The sequence below is a fragment of the Oncorhynchus masou genome, chromosome 25, assembly GCF_036934945.1.
Source record: "Oncorhynchus masou masou isolate Uvic2021 chromosome 25, UVic_Omas_1.1, whole genome shotgun sequence".
NCBI lineage: Eukaryota > Metazoa > Chordata > Actinopteri > Salmoniformes > Salmonidae > Oncorhynchus > Oncorhynchus masou.
Genome location: NC_088236.1, coordinates 28,787,162 through 28,804,622, shown reverse-complemented (window position 1 = coordinate 28,804,622; position 17,461 = coordinate 28,787,162). Strand labels below are relative to the sequence as shown.

The window sequence follows — 17,461 nt, the reverse complement described above, 5'->3', positions numbered from 1 at the left end:
CTGATTTTTTTCTAGTGCTGTCTGTCCAAACTCTCTCCCTCCCCTTTCCCAGGGCTGAGGAAGGTGATGGTGCGGGCCCACCGGCAGGCTTGGTGCTGGCAGGACGAGTGGTATGGCCTGACCATCGAGGACATCAGGCAGCTGGAGCTGGAGACCCAGTTGGCCCTGGCCCAGAAGATGGCCCATTTCAGCCAGACAGAGGAGGCCACCGAGGCCAATGGAGCTGTTTCATCCCCAGACAAGAATCAGGAGGTCAAGGATACCATCAACTCTTTAGAAGCTGAGGAGGTGGTCAGTGCAGGGGGCGGGGGAGACACTCTCCAAACAAAACGAGCAGGGCTCACAAAGCAGTGGTCCACCTCCTCCAGATCCTCCCGCTCATCCAAGAGAGGAGGTGAGATGTTTGAGCTCAATTGTCTGTATCTGTGTGGATGTATTGGACTGTTGACAATTCATTTTCCTAAATGTAATTTTACAAGCAGGTGGTGTTAGTGAGTATGTATCTAGGTGCTGTAGCTTCAGTACCACTGTCACAGCTTTATCCAGATCTTTTTCACCTGCTTAAAAAACTATCTTACAGACAGTACAACCCCTGTCCCCATCCCCACCTCTAAGCAGCAGTCAGAATCCTGCCTGCCACCTGGACCCTCTGTCTCTCAACCAGCCATACTAATTTAAACCGGTATCACTCCCCTCTCTGGAGCTCTCCTGGGCTATTTATAGCGGCAGTATTGACATTACAGGCTAGAGGAGGCTGACGCTCTACACACTGACCCTCCGCTCCACCCCTGCGGCTCCCATCTATGGGCTGACAGGCACAGCTGCGCTTCCCAGCCCATGAGCATCCAGCATGTGCCAGCCAGGGTTTCAAAGAGACCCCCTCCCCTCCCCACTCCTCCTCAGTGATCATATTGGAGGCAAACAACAAAGATATATGATGGACAGTCCAGCTTTTAGTCCAGGCTTTTTTTCTGTGTGCTAATTGGCTGTCTGTGTGTTCGTGGTTTACGTGTTACATTGTACTCCACACTTCACACCCCCTTCTGACCACTGAGCAATCCTTCTGTGATCAAGTCAAGCATTACAGACACTGTTGAGTGTTTATATAACACTGTGTGTGCGTCATTTTGAGCATATGTCAGTAAGAATATGATTCAGTTGGGTCTTAAAATAACAGCGGTACTGTTTATTTCCCTCCCCTATTTGTGTGTTTCAGCGAGCCCGTCACGCCACAGCCTCTCTGAATGGAGGATGCAGAGCATTGCACGAGACTCCGAGGACAGCTCAGAGGAGGAGTTCTTTGATGCTCATGGTAAATCCACCGTTTTGATAAAGTCATCTTAAAAGCCTGGAGTAGGTTAGAGTAGACAATACTAGTAGTGTGTTCCCTTTCCCATAACCCTCCTGGTGCTTCCTCGTCTGACTCTACATGTCTCTTCAACACAGATCAGTTTTTAAGCTACCCAAATACCCAGCATGCTTTGGGCCTGAGGTTGAAATAGGTGGGTGGAGCTCGACACACGGTTGTTCATCTGTTGGGTGAGGCCAGGAGATGACTCAACACGGGTTGGCTTGTCTTGAAGAAGTGCTGAAATCATCTCCCTCTACCTTCACCTGTTCCCCATTGCCAAAGCAATCTCACCCTGCCCTCACACACACACATGCACACACACAAACATGTGCACACACACTCACACACATTCCCTGTGGTGAGTCAATCATCCCATCAAGTCAATCCATGAAACGATGTTCTACTGTGTGTAGGGGTATGTTTGGAAGCATGGTTAACTTAGTTGTTCTATATGACATAATGAGTCAAGAAGTATGAATAACAGGTCATCAAATAAGAATAATAAAGTATTGCATATTTTCTTTTTATCTATTTATTTCTATGCTATTTGGTTGTCATTTCTATCTACATGGTGAAACTGTTCATGATATGTCATGAATTAACTGCATTTGCATTTATCTGCATGTTCAAATACATATACAGTGGCTTGCGAAAGTAAGCCAGTCTCTATTGCACTCCACACGGCCTTTTCCCACCTGGACAAAAGGAACACCTATGTCAGAATGCTGTTCATTGACTACAGCTCAGCGTTCAACACCATAGTACCATAGAAAAGTGTTTGATTGAACTCAGATAATTGCTCATGTATAAGCTTTTCAACTGCTCAGCTCCTTTAACTGGTCTGAGCTTCTCCCTGATCTGTGCAACCGAGGACCAGTAAACATTTTTATGGACTTTTACGAGTGGTGACCTTTTGATAAAGCAGACGTGCTTAGGTTACAGTATGTAATGTGATTTCACCAAAGGATCTAGTGGTGACCTTTTGATAAAGCAGACGTGCTTAGGTTACAGTATGTAATGTGATTTCACCAAAGGATCTAGTGGTGACCTTTTGATAAAGCAGACGTGCTTAGGTTACAGTATGTAATGTGATTTCACCAAAGGATCTAGTGGTGACCTTTTGATAAAGCAGACGTGCTTAGGTTACAGTATGTAATGTGATTTCACCAAAGGATCTAGTGGTGACCTTTTGATAAAGCAGACGTGCTTAGGTTACAGTATGTAATGTGATTTCACCAAAGGATCTAGTGGTGACCTTTTGATAAAGCAGACGTGCTTAGGTTACAGTATGTGTAATGTGATTTCACCAAAGGATCTAGTGGTGACCTTTTGATAAAGCAGACGTGCTTAGGTTACAGTATGTAATGTGATTTCACCAAAGGATCTAGTGGCTTGTTGATTCAATTGAGCAGGCAAAGCTATTTCAAAACCACTGGTTTTCAGAGGAACATGCAGGGTAGCAATTACTTTACTGATCAGTATTCATATTTATTTATCTTGAAGGAGTGGTCACATGGCCACATAATGTAATATGGTAGGGATCAGGGTGTATGTTTGTCTCTATCTGTACTCAGACAGTACATGGAGGACCCTTTCACATTTGTGAACATATAACTGTCTAAAACGTTTGGTGTTATATACTGAATATACTGAAGATGAGATAAAGTGGCACATTGACTTAGCAGGAGTTATGCTTGATAATAATTTTTGTAAAAATCACGTCTGTCCCTTCTCCCCCACAGAGGACTTGTCAGGTGATGAAGAGGTCTTTCCCAAGGAGATTGCCAAGTGGAACTCTAACGACTTCATGGACAAGATTGAGTCGGCTGATGCAGAAGACACCGCTGGTATGGAGAGGAGCGCTGTGTGTGTTATATGGTTGGAGATGTAGTTTGTGTCAAAGTTTCCTTTTACTGACAGTATTATATTACTCTGATTCTCAATGGTAAAGTGTGTCTGTGGATGTTTCTGCAGGAGAGCTATACAAGGACATGGCAGGGGACTATGAAAGGGAGGCCGGTGATGAGAGACTAGATGAGGTAGGTACCTATGAGGGTGAATGGCTTTCCAACCGAACATTGGTATACCAACAACACCATGACAGTCCTATTCTGACAAAATATCAACATTGAACATGCATGAGGAATAAGCTAAAAGGAAACTTCAATCCCAGTCACTAAAGTGTTCTAGTTTAACAGTAGGCATTGATGTGTAATACTCTGCTTAGGGCTTTAGTTGTGAAAGTCAGAGAGGGGTCCACTCCAGCCTCTCTGTCCTCTTGTGTTCAGATGCGGGACTCTGTTAGCAACCAAGCCAATAGTTCTGCCATTCCCACCATCACCATAACAAAGCACCAGTCAGCAAGTAAACTTCCTGTCCCATTGCCGTCTTCATTGACCTTGCCAAGGCTTTCGACTCTGTCAATCACCATATTCTTATTGGCAGACTCAGTAGCCTCGGTTTTTCTGATGACTGCCTTGCCTGGTTCACCAACTACTTTGCAGACAGAGTTCAGTGTGTCAAATCGGAGGGCATGCTGTCCGGTCCTCTGGGGGGTGCCACAGGGTTCAATTCTCGAGCCGACTATTTTCTCTGTATATATCAATGATGTTGCTCTTGCTGCGGGCGATTCCCTGATCCACCTCTACGCAGACGACACCATTCTGTATACTTCCTGCCCGTCCTTGGACACTGTGCTATCGAACCTCCAAACGAGCTTCAATGCCATACAGCACTCCTTCCGTGGCCTCCAACTGCTCTTAAACGCTAGTAAAACCAAATGTATGCTTTTCAACCGTTTGCTGACTGCACCCGCACGCACGCCTGACTAGCATCACCACCCTGGATGGTTCCGACTCAGAATATGTGGACATCTATAAGTACCTAGGTGTCTGGCTAGACTGTAAACTCTCCTTCCAGACTCATATCAAACATCTCCAATCTAAAATCAAATCTAGAGTCGGCTTTCTATTCCGCAACAAAGCCTCCTTCACTCACACCGCCAAACTTACCCTAGTAAAACTGACTATCCTACCGATCCTCGACTTTGGCGATGTCATCTACAAAATAGCTTCCAGCACTCTACTCAGCAAACTGGATGCAGTTTATCACAGTGCCATCCGTTTTGTTACTAAAGCACCTTATACCACCCACCACTGCGACCTGTATGCTCTCGTCGGCTGGCCCTCGCTACATATTCGTCACCAGACCCACTGGCTCTAGGTCATCTACAAGTCCATGCTAGGTAAAGCTCCGCCTTATCTCAGTTCACTGGTCATGATGGCAACACCCACCCGTAGCACGCGCTCCAGCAGGTGTATCTCACTGATCATCCCTAAAGCCAACACCTCATTTGGCCGCCTTTCGTTCCAGTTCTCTGCTGCCTGTGACTGGAACGAATTGCAAAAATCGCTCAAGTTGGAGACTTTTATCTCCCTCACCAACTTCAAACATCTGCTATCTGAGGAGCTAACCGATCGCTGGAGCTGTTTTTTTATTTATTTTTTTATATATTTTTTTACCTTTATTTAACTAGGCAAGTCAGTTAAGAACAAATTCTTATTTTCAATGATGGCCTAGGAACAGTGGGTTAACTGCCTGTTCAGGGGCAGAACGACAGATTTGTACCTTGTCAGCTCGAGGGTTTGAACTTGCAACCTTCCGGTTACCAACGCTCTAACCATTAGGCTACCCTGCCGCCCCTGTACATAGTCTATCGGTAAATAGCCCACCCAATTTTACCTACCTCATCCCCATACTGTTTATATTTATTTACTTTTCTGCTTTTTTGCACACCAATATCTCTACCTGTACATGACCATCTGATCATTTATTACTCCAGTGTTAATCTGCAAAATTGTAATTATTCGCCTACCTCCTCATGCCTTTTGCACACAATGTATATAGACTCTCTTTTTTTCTACTGTGTTATCGACTTGTTAATTGTTTACTCCATGTGTAACTCTGTGTTGTCTGTTCACACTGCTATGCTTTATCTTGGCCAGGTCGCAGTTGCAAATGAGAACTTGTTCTCAACTAGCCTACCTGGTTAAATAAAGCTGAAATAAAAAAATAAAATTGCATTATGGGCCAGAGTAGATCCACAGAGACCCTAACAGATCCAGTACTAACCGCCCTGGCCCAGCCCCAGCCTACCCCTTCTCTATCCCTTGTGAAATGTACTCTTTCTTGCCGTGGAGTTTACAGTGTACAGCCTCTGAATAATATGAGTTTTGGATCCAACAACTCTTTAAAAAAATGGAAAACTGCACATTATGTTTTCCCTTTTTATGTGAGTGTGGTTTTGTATTTTGTCACGAACCGGCTCAAAGCCCGTAACAAAAGGGAGACAACGTGGAGATAAGGAGTAACAAGATATATATTTATTAATTAAAGTAAACTAAGTACAATATACAATGGTGTGTGTAATCAGTAGTGTAAGTGAGCGTTTTGCATGCATGAATGTGATAATGCAGGGTGTTGAAAGGTGCCAAAGCAAATAACCAAAAGGCCACCAAGATACACAACAAAATCTGTAAAGGTGTCTGCATGGAGAGAGTCTCCTCCATGAATGGGGAAGTGGTGTATTTATCCTGGGACACACCGGGCCCAGGTATTTTCCCATGTAGCTGACGACCCTCTCAACTCCGCCCACCGGCATCCTAATAAGGAAACAAGAACAAAGAGAGAATACTGCAGACAGAGTGGGAGGGTTGTCACAATTTGTATACAAATGTGTCTTTACCCTTGGCTTATGTTGTTCTTGGCTTGTTGTTGTGGTTGGCTAAGTTGGAAGCGTTTGTTAATGATGCTCTAATGCTGTCTGAGTGTGCAGATGAAAGCTGGACGGGCATGCTGTTGTGATGCTACATTACTATTGCTTTACTATCAATATTGCGTTACCAGAAGGGTGACATCACATATAGACACCCTGTGATTCATGTCTTATTGATGTCACTTGTTAAATCCACTTCAATAAATGTAGCTGGAGGGGAGGAGACAGGTTAAAGAAGGATTTTTAAGCCTTGAGACAATTGCGACATGGATTGTGTATGTCTGCTATTCAGAGGGTGAATGGGCAACACAAAACATCAAAGTGCTTTTGAACGGGGTATGGTAGTATGTGCCAGGCGCACTGGTTTGAGTGTGTCAAGAACTGCAATGCTTCTGGGTTTTTCATGCTCAACAGTTTCCCGTGTGTATCAGGAATGGTCCACCACCCAAAGGACATCCAGCCAAATTGACACAACTGTGAGAAGCATTGGACTCAACATGAGCCAGCATTTCTGTGGAACGCTTTCAACACCTTGTAGAGTCTATGCCCCAATGATTTGAGGCTGTTCTGTTGGCAAAAGGGGGTGAGTTAAAAATATGCTCTCATAAGCCCAACATTTTCCAGAGTGCCTCATACCTTCTCTTCCCCACACTGAGAGCCCACATATTAAACCGGCAAAACGGGGGTTATCGCTGGTGTAGCGAAATGCTTATGTTCCTAGCTCCAACAGTGGAGTAATATCGAACAATTCAAAACAATACACGCAAATCTGCAAAATAAAAAAAATAATATAGAAATATTAGAATGAGCAATGTCAGAGTCCGGAATATAAATATATATGAGTATGATGGTGTGTATAGACATTACGGACAGTATATACATAGAAAAGGTGTGTACAGCAGTAGTTATATAGGATAGGCCTTGACTAGAATATAGTATATACATAGTAAGTAGGTAAAACAGTATGTAAACATTATTAAAGTGACCATTTATTCAATGACTATGTACATAGGGCAACAGTCTCTAGGTGCATGTTTGAGTACCAGCTGGTAGCCGGCTAGTAACAGTGACTAAAGCCAGCTAGTGGTGACTGTTTAACAGTCAGATGTCCTGGAGATAGAAGCTGTTTTTCAGTCACTCGGTCCCAGCTTTGATGCACCTCTACTGTCTCCGCCTTCCTTATGGTAGCAGGGTGAACAGGCCGTGGCTCGGGTGGCTAGTTTTGTGAGTAAGTCATGAAGCATATTGTCAGTTGTCATGAATCATTAGCGGCCAATCCAGAAGCATGGTTCTATGGGAGAATGGCTTCATTTCCCTTGAGTTTAACAGATCTCTCTAATGCCCCTCATCCTGCCTTTCCTCTTTACATCCCATTCACCCCATCAATTCCCCCTCTTTTCCTCTCCCCATAATAGGACCTCTCCTCTCAGCAGTGTCTGCAGCCTTCTAAGATCCACGTGCTGATCCTGGTGCTACATGGAGGCAACATCCTGGACACAGGAGGAGGGGACCAGACCAGTAAGCAGGGCGATGTCAACACCATCAGCACTGCCTTTGACACAGTGATGCGCTTGCACTATCCCACCGCGCTGGGACGAATCGCCATCCGCCTGGTGCCCTGCCCTGCCATCTGTGCTGAGGCCTTCTCCCTGGTGTCCAAGTGAGGGACACACACACACACACTACACAACCGTAGATATTGTAATGTGTACATAACTACAGTACACACACCACTACTACTATTACGAACCTTTCCCCTGTGTGTCCATCCTTGGCTTCAGTCTGAGCCCGTACAGCTATGATGAGAGCTGTCTGTCAAGCAGTCAGGACCACACCCCCCTGGCTGCCCTGCCTCTTCTGGCCACCTCCACCCCCCAGTACCAGGAGGCTGTGGCCACCGTCATCATGAGAGCCAACCAGGTGTACAACGACTTCATCAGGTCCCTGGATGGGACAACCTTCTCTGGCCAGGTGAGGTGCTGCCACTGGCCTGTCAGCCTCTCCATTGTTCCAGGTGTGGGCTGCTCTTTATTTGGAACTCTCAAATGGCAGAACATAATATCTTCAGTCCAAATACTGAGATTCAAGAGCATGTTCCCTAGTCAAGGAGGAGATACACTTGATTTCTTGTGAAGAACATTAGTTTTGAAGCTGTTTTGCGCCAATTAATTATGTGTGTTTTCTGTTTCTGAATTATGTGGGTGTGGGTGTTTACTGTTACGCAATGTTATTTTAGATAACCAAAATGAAGCTATCATTCCATATTTGACACAGGTTCAATTTTGTATAAATTCAAGCCTTTTTATAACAAATTGTCTAAAGCTCACATAATTTAATAGATTGCTCATTCAATACAGGATGTATTTCATCAAGCTTTAGATTTGTGTGTAGGTGTGTGTGTGTATGTTTGTTTGTGTTTTTACTATCCTTGTGGGGACCAGAAGTTCACTCAAGGATAGTAAAACAAAGACAATTCGGACATTTCGCTACAAGCAAAACAGCTATTTTAGGCATAGGGGTTAGGTTTAGGGTTACGATTACAATTGGGGTTAGGGGTTAAGGTTAAGGGTTAGGGAAAATATGACTTTGAATGGGAATCAATTGTTTGTTTTACTATCCTTGTGGGGACCAAACGTGTGTGTGTGTGTTTGCTCGGGCGGGTTTGTTTGATTACGTGGTTATGACATCTGATTAGTTTAAAATGGATTGGACCCTCTTATCTGCATCCTGCTTGATTGATATCTAATGATCTGATCTGTTTTAGTAAATTGACCTGTGACCTCTATGTAGGTGTGCTTGATTGGGGACTGCGTGGGAGGGATCTTGGGGTTTGACGCCTTGTGTATCAGCAACCAGACTATTGGTGAGAGCCAGAACAGCAGCCGCAGGGGAAGTGTAATCAGCGTACAGGTAAGACCCAAACCTTAATGCTTAGCTACTCTACCTGTTCCTAAGCTTTGCCCCTACCCCAAATCCCAGACACTCAACCAGTAGCTCTTATTCACCCTAAATACAAGTTACAGCCCTCCACTATTTCACCACCACATTTCTCCTCAAGAAAGGACACTTATCCAACACCCATCCTCGTTCTGGTGCTGTTTGCTTATCGGTCAAGTTCACTGTACATTCCCCAACCTCTGTCCTTTCCCGCATACCTCCCTGCAGGACCAGGACCTCCTCTCTCCAGGGATCATCATCAACAGTGGGTATGGCTCTGCCTCTCCCACCCTGGAGAGCAGCCGCCACCTGAGCCGCAGCAACATTGACATCCCCCGCTCAGGAGGACCAGATGACCCCAAGAGACAGCTGCCCCGCAAGACGAGCGACTCCTCCACATATGAGTTGGACACCATCAAACACCACCAGGCCTTCCTGACTAGGTGTGACAGGGGTTACATTACTACAGTTACATGACATCATTGATGAAGCTGATGGTTAATATTGTTACTGTACTGAGAGGGGTATATGGCTATGCATGTGATATTGTAGAGTCATGGGTTGCTATAATCGTTTACCTACATTGGTCTCTGTTTCTCTTACTGTATGCTGTGTTTGTGTGCATACAGTAGATGTGGGTGTGCTTCCCTCCTTGTGATCCTGACTGTTTGTCTGTTGTCGCCTCAGCCTCCACTCCAGTGTTCTGCGGACCGACCCGTCCTCACGCAGGTCCAGCAGCAGCACCTTTCAGGATGCAGGCTCTCTGGGGAAGTTTGAATTTGAGGTGGCAGACTTCTTCCTCTTTGGCTCTCCTCTGGGCCTTGTCCTCGCCCTGAGGAAGACTGTCATTCCTGTGCTGGACGGTAAGCCCACTTAAACAGAGGTAAAATGAATAAAGTGCCTTCAAAATGTGTTATTTAAGCAATAAGGCACGAGGGGGTGGTATATGGCCAATATACCACGGCTAAGGGATGTTCTTAATCGCAACTCAAAGTGGAGTGCCTGGATACAGCCCTTAGCCATGGTATATTGGCCATATACCACAAACCCGCTAGGTGCCATATTGTTATTATAAACTGGTTAGCAATGTAATTAGAGCAGTAAAAATAATGTTTTGTCATACCCGTGGTATACAGTCTGATATACCGGGGCTGTCAGCCAATCAGCATTCAGGGCGAGACCGCCCCATTTATAATTAACATTTAAACGTGGTGTGGTCTGAATTGGGTAGTGAAAACCTAGGAGGTACTGTGGGGTCTTATCTCCTTGAAATCCCCTTCTCCTTTACACGCTGCCACTAGTTACCACAAAGTCAGAAGGCCCGCCTACTTGACCAATCAGATGAGGGAGTGTGATGACACGTATTCCGGTTCGTGGGAAACGCCTAATTTTCGAAATGGCATATCTCGAGTTCAAGTTTGTGGACTAAATACATTCGGGAACAAGGATTGGCAACATCATTAACATTCATAACATTGAACAAGGACAAGGTTTTGGGCAAAAGGGTAAGTTGTCTTTTCTTTTTTAGATAACTAGTAAGGAGCTTTTGCTACTCTCGTCTAAAATGAGATAGCTAGCATAAAGGATTCCATTCCAGGCACAGAGTTATTCTATTTTATAGAGCAACATTGTTAGTTTCCCTACAAGCCTTTCATTCTAATAGCAATATATCATTGTTGACCTTCAACAGATGCACAGCCTTTGGCAGGGAAAAAACTCAGTCTCCCATTCAATGGTGTTTCATTTCAAGTTGTGGGTACAACGATGTATGAATGCCACCAGGGGAAAGACAAACAAACAAAAGCCAAAGAGAAATATGCTGGTGAAATTAACAAGAGGGCAGTAAGTTCAAAGACAGATCTCCAAATCTCCTTTGTGGAGACTCAATGTGAAACAGAAATCTGTCAGTACAAGGGCCAGATTTCCAGCACCACTCTCTGTTTTGAAACCCCTCCGTAGGGGTACATATCCCCTCTGTAATGTGTACATATCAAACTGTATTCCCATCATGTAATTATGTATATAAAAGTACCATGTATGTAAAGTGTAGGAATAATGTACACTGAGTGTAGAAATCATTAAGGACACCTTCCTAATATTAAGTTGCACCCCCTCCCCACTTTTGCCCTCAGAACAGCCTTAATTCATCGGAGCATGGACAAGGTGCTGAAAGCATTCCATAGGGATGCTGGCCCATGTTGACCCCAAGCTTCCCACAGTTGTGGCAAGTTGGCTGGATACACACAGGAAACTGTTGAGCATGGAAAAACCCAGCGGTGTTGCAGTTCTTGACACAAACCGGTGTGCCTGGCACCTACTACCATACACCATCCAAAGGCACTTAAATATTTTATCTTGCCCATTCACCCCCTTTAGCCAGCAGCATACCACCCTGTATCCCACTGCTGGCTTGCTGCAGAAGCTAAGCAGGGTTGGTCCTGGTTAGTCCTGGATGGGAGACCAGATGATGCTGGAAGTGGTGTTGGAGAGTCAGTAGGAGGCACCTTTTCCTCTGGTTTAAAAAAATTAGCCCAATGCCACAGGGCAGAGATTGTGTAGGGTGGTGTCTTTTGGATGTGACGTTAAACCGGTGTCCTGACTCTCTCTGGTCACTTAAGATCCCATGGCACTTATCGAAAGAGTTGGGGTGTTAACCCCGGTGTCCTGGCTGAATTCCTAACCTGACCCTCATACCATCACGGTCACCTAATCATCCCCAGCTTACAATTGGCTCATTCATCCCCCTCCTCTCCCTGTATCTATTCACTAGGTCGTTGTTGTAAAATGAGAATGTGTTCTCAGTCAACTTAGCTGGTTAAATAAAATGTAAAAAATGATGACAGGTACACAATCCATGTCTCAAGGCTTAAACATATTTCTTTAACTTGTCTCCTCCCCTTCATCTACACTGATTTGAAGTGGATTTAACAAGTGACATCAATAAGGGATCATAGCTTTCACCTGGATTCACCTGGTCAGTCTGTCATGGAAAGAGCAGTTGTCCTTATTGTTTTGTACCAAATAGCTGTAAAAAACAAAACATTTAAACAATGTTACTTTTGTCTTCTGAATAGGAGGGTGGATGGGACAATAAAATAAATAAAAATGAACAGTATGTAAGTGGGTTCAGGGTGGTGAGTTTCCCCCTAGACTGGAAAGAGCTTTGGGTGTCATGTAAGTCCAATAAATTGCAATTATTAAATGTTTTGCCATCTTCCATAGTTTGAAGACCATGCCTTTGTCCAGAGATGGAAAATGGTACAAAATATCAAAAAGGTGGACTGCAAGGCTATGTTATGTTAAATAAATAAATTACTATATTAAGTGCCTAGATGTCAAATAAAGTAACAGGGTTGAAATTTTAATCTTAAATCAGCCAAAAAATGGCCAATTTCAAACATTTTAATTTCTGTGAATATTTCTATGAAACTATATGTTTTACTTGTGGATTTGGCAAATGGAAAATCTAAAATCATGGCAATTTGTTTGTTTACATGCCATTTCAAAAACAATGCAGATATTGGAGTAAAAATCTAAACACAACATGCAATAATTTCAAAGATTTTACTGAGTTAAAGTTCATAAAAGGAAATAAATGCATTAGGCCCTATTCTATGGATTTCACATGACTGGGAATACTGATATGCCTCTGTTGGTCACAGATACCTTCAAAATAAAAGTAGGGTGTGGATCAGAAAACCACTCAGTATCTGGTGTGACCACCATTTGCATCAGGCAGCATAACATATTGAGACGATCAGGCTGTTGATTGTTGCCTGTGGAATGTTGTCCCACTCCTCAATGGCTATGTGAAGTTGCTGGATATTGGTGGGAACTGGAACATGCTGTCGTACACGTTGATCCAGAGCATCCCAAACCTGCTCAATGGGTGACATATCTGGTGAGTAGGCAGGCAATGGACTGGGACATTTTCCTTGCGACATGGGTCCATGCATTATCATGCTGAAACATGTGGTGATGGCGGATGAATGGCATGACAATGGGCCTCAGGATCTTGACACAGTATGAGCTTTCCTGAGACGGTTTCCAACAGTTTGTGCAGAAATTATTGGGTTGTTCAAAACCACAGTTTCATCAGCTGTCCGGGTGGCTGGTCTCAGATGATCCCGCAGGTGAAGAAGCCAGATGTGGAGGTCCTGGGCTGGTGTGGTTACAACTGGTCTGCGGTTGTGAGGCAGGTTGGACATTCTACCAAATTCTCTAAAACGACTCTGGTGGACATTCATGCAGTCAGCATGCCAATTGCAGGCTCCCTCAAAACGTATGTGGTATTGTGTTGTGTGACAAAACTGCACATTTAAGAGTGGCCTTTTATTGTCCCCAGCACAAGGTACACCTGTGTAATGATCATACTGTTTAATGACCTTCTGGATATGCAACACCTGTCAGGTGGATGGATTATCTTGGCAAAGGAGAAATGCTCACTAACAGGGATGTAAATAAATGTGTGCACAAAATTTGAGAGAAATAAGCTTTTTGTGTGTATGGAAAATATCTGGGATCTTTCATTTCAGCTTTCAACATGGGACCAACACTTTACAAGTTGCGTTTAGATTTTTGTTAAGTATATTTCATTTAAGACAAAGAACTATGAGTTAGGGCAAACACAAGCTTGCAAGCTGAGTTTGAATAAGACATCTGTAAGGGTTTTCCTGTGGTGAAGTAGAGGAGGACCAAAACACGGCGTGGTTATATTGATTCATGTTTAATTAAAACAGATAAACATGAACACTACAAAAACAACAAACGTGGAAAACCAAAAACAGCCCTATCTGGTGCAAAACACAGAGACAGGAACAATCACACAGTGAAACCCAGGCTACCTAAATATGGTTCCCAATCAGAGACAATGACTAACACCTGCCTCTGATTGAGAACCATATCAGGCCTAACATAGAAATGGACAAACCAGACACACAACATAGAATGCCCACCCAGCTCACGTCCTGACCAACACTAAAACAAGGAAAACGCACACGAACGATGGTCAGAACGTGACAACATCCGATTACCACTTTGCATTTAGAATGGTTGGTTTTATTACAGATAATAAATGACCACATCATTGATGGATCACTAGATAAAATAAATGCATGTCTCTCGTTATAGGTGTCATCACACTCCCTCATCTGATTGGTCGACCCTTCTGACTTTGTGGCTGTGGTAACTAATGACGACCTATTTCCGCCTGTTAACTCTGTCTCCCCTAGTGGCCCAGCTGCGCCCTGCCTGCCAGCAGATCTACAACCTGTTCCACCCAGCCGACCCCTTGGCCTCGCGCCTGGAGCCCCTCCTGGAGAAGAAGTTCCACCTCCTGCCTCCTTTCAATGTTCCCCGCTACACACGCTTCCCCCTGGGGGACGGCAATTCGGCTCTACTGGGTGAGCACACTGGACTGAGTGCTGGAAACATGAACGTCTCACACACACACACACACACACACACACACACACACACACACACACACACACACACACCCTTGTGCCTGTATGAGCAAATAACTGTTGTGTATTTATATGCAAAGAAAAATGTACACATTTTGTTACATTCATAGGTTATATAACCCGTGTTTAGATTATCCATTGGGGACTCTGTGTGATGTAACAGGGTGTGTAGAAACTGACAAATGTGATGGATTATGTAGTTAGTTTTCTTTCCCACAAGGAATGTCTCTGAGACATTTTGCCAGTGGTCTGTGGATTGCTATTAGAGGCCGAAAAGTCTTTCAAGTTTAGGAAAATGTAACATTTTTCTATTATTTGTGCTTCAAGTCTTTGTGAAGCACTGTTCTCATCTATATGTTTTCATGGTCCTGCTGGTTTCTGTTGTGGCTGGCTAGCGCTTACAGTAGAGTAACCTTGCAGGCTACACTGCACCCTTTCTGTTTAAGTAGGGCTCAACGATACACTATTATTCTGCTATTCAAGAAGTAATGCCAGAGACTCAATCTCTCCTTTGCTGATAGAAGTGCTAGTTGTGAATGGTGCTAGTTGTGAATGGCTACTAGCTGTGATTCTTTTTATCTTGGATATGATATAATAGATGAAGTAATATGATGATCATTTTGATCTAATGGGCTGTCAGCCCATATCCTCAGGTTTACTGTGCAGCATTGAGAAAGTTTTAAAGATTCATTTTGGTTTGTTAATCAGTGTGTGCTGAGTTAGAGTCAACATGAGTTAGAGTCAGCCGAGTCTGAATTAGAATCCAATAACAGCATCCCCCTTCTACTGCTCACTTTAGCTCTATTCTAGAACCTGCTGTTGCCTTAGTTACTGCTACTGCAGTATTTCCTGGGCTTGACTCGCCTTTGCTGTCTTTTCTGTGTCTTCATTGTCACCTTTTCCCCTCCTCTCTTGGCCTCCTTCCCCATCTCTGCAAAACCTGTCCCCTTCCCCCTCCCCTCTGACCCCCCATCTCACCCTCTAGTGGAGACAGTCCAGAGCAACCCTCAGCTCCTGCTCGATACTGGGCCCCCCCCCTCTTTCCGCTGTCAGGAGCCCATCAGCGAGACCTGCATCCCTGTGCCGGTGCTAAACTGGCAGGAGGGCTCCCTCAAGGCCACACCTGCTGTTCTGGAGTGTGTGTAGCGTCTCCTCTTCACCTCTCGGGGGAAGAAGTCTCTCACTCTGTGTCGTACACGTGTATTTTTGTGTTAGTTGCAGTTCCACCTTCCCTTTCCACACTGACTGTGTCTGTGTGTGTATGTTTTTAGACCCTTACCAAAACTGGTGCATGAAAATGCTGTGAGAATGTTACCCTAGTCAAGAGTTGGTCACATTACTGACTGTTCCAGGTCAAACATGTCCTGCATGACATGTCTTGCCCTGTTTCTGCAGTTCTCAGTCCATTACCTTTAGTATAGCTCATTAGCATGGCTTTCAGAGCCTGTCTGTTTACACACCTCCACGAAGATTAGGTAATTTTGCTAATCAAAATGTAGTAGTCATTATTGTTGTTTGCATTTTAGTGATTTAGAGAGACAGCAGTGGCTGTCACAGTGAATGATTCAGAAAGGTACTTGTAGGAACCCTTGACCTGGAAGAGCCTGTCCTTGTTTTGCCGTGTTGTGCTTGCTGTTACCATCAATTATTCATGTCCATTGTCCAGATAGTTACAGTTAAGTTTGAACTCCTACTCATTCAAAGGTTTATTTTTAAAACTATTTTCTATACTGTAGAGTAATAGTTAAGACAAATACGAAATAACACATGGAATTATGTAGTATTGTTACCATCAATAATTCATGCCCATTCATTAATGGTATGAAAATATGGTACCACTATCTGCATTCATTGTTGTGATGTGGTTTCTTTGCTGTTGCAGCATCTCCTTAACGACAAATACAAGCGTTGGGGAGTGTGTAAAGGTGATAGGCAAATGTCTCCTTATAAACCATAACACTGTGACTAGAGAACTATCTTCTCCTAGTGGGTGATTTTGCCAAATCGGAGGCTTGGAAGCTATACTGACTGTGTTGCTCAGATGTCTGCTTGAAACATGGAACCCTGCCCCTTGCATTGTAATTGTGTATCCTTGTGGTCAATATAGTATCTCCTGACCTTTCTGTTACAATCTGTTGATTACATATACTAAATGGAACTGTTATCACCTTAGTGATACATGCTAATAATAATCCAGCTAATCATTTGACAGACATTAAACATTTTGAGACTTAGTAATGTGACCACCAATGGAGTAAAAGTTTCCACACATGTCACTTTTCACATGCTGTTGTACTCATCAGAACACTATTTGACCACTCACTGATTATCCCAGAAATCTGACGTTGGCTCCTGCTGGTTTCACGCCCACTAAAACCATGGCCTGGCCCATCACATTTCTTGGATGCAAACCCCTTCCTTCTCATCCTGTTACCTCCCTGTTCATCCACCTCTCCTCTTGTCTATGTCTAATGGGATATCCTTGTTTCGGCTCAATAGCGGATTTTGTTCAGTCTCATGGTGGTGTCTTCATGGACAGTTCGTACCCCTCCTCCCCCGTTACGGGCCCCCACTGCCGGGGCCTGCGGAGGGCCAGTGAGGTCAGCATTGCCAGCCAGGTCTCAGGAATGGCAGACAGTTACACTGCCACCAACATAGTCAACAGTAAGTGTTCTCCTTACCAGAAGTTTCTCTCTCTCTCACACACACTGCTCCATCTCAACTCCTCTTTCAGTCAATCTCTTCTCTAGTCTCACTCACTCACTCACTCACTCACTCACTCACTCACTCACTCACTCACTGCTCTATCTCAACTCCTCTTTCACTCTTCTCTAGTCTTTCTCTATTTCTCTCTCTCTCCTTTCTCTTTTCTTTCACCCCCTCTCTCCTTTCTCTCTTGCTCGTCCTACCCCACTTCACTCCTTCATTCTCATC

The 17,461-nt window shown here is 44.2% G+C and overlaps 1 protein-coding gene across 3 annotated transcripts in view; it reads left to right on the top strand.

Annotated features, from left to right (window-relative positions):
* Positions 1-17,461, top strand: part of LOC135514061 (membrane-associated phosphatidylinositol transfer protein 2-like) — a 96,675-nt gene that overhangs the window by 71,854 nt on the left and 7,360 nt on the right. For 2 of the 3 annotated variants that reach the window (XM_064937240.1, XM_064937241.1), the window contains exons 6-17: positions 53-394; positions 1,217-1,312; positions 3,094-3,198; positions 3,326-3,390; positions 7,541-7,785; positions 7,907-8,096; positions 8,916-9,035; positions 9,291-9,505; positions 9,750-9,925; positions 14,294-14,464; positions 15,513-15,665; positions 17,027-17,191. In XM_064937240.1, the coding sequence (XP_064793312.1) occupies positions 53-394; positions 1,217-1,312; positions 3,094-3,198; positions 3,326-3,390; positions 7,541-7,785; positions 7,907-8,096; positions 8,916-9,035; positions 9,291-9,505; positions 9,750-9,925; positions 14,294-14,464; positions 15,513-15,665; positions 17,027-17,191 (2,043 nt within the window). The remainder of the gene's footprint in view (positions 1-52; positions 395-1,216; positions 1,313-3,093; positions 3,199-3,325; positions 3,391-7,540; positions 7,786-7,906; positions 8,097-8,915; positions 9,036-9,290; positions 9,506-9,749; positions 9,926-14,293; positions 14,465-15,512; positions 15,666-17,026; positions 17,192-17,461) is intronic. The other variant, XM_064937242.1, reaches the window with a different exon arrangement.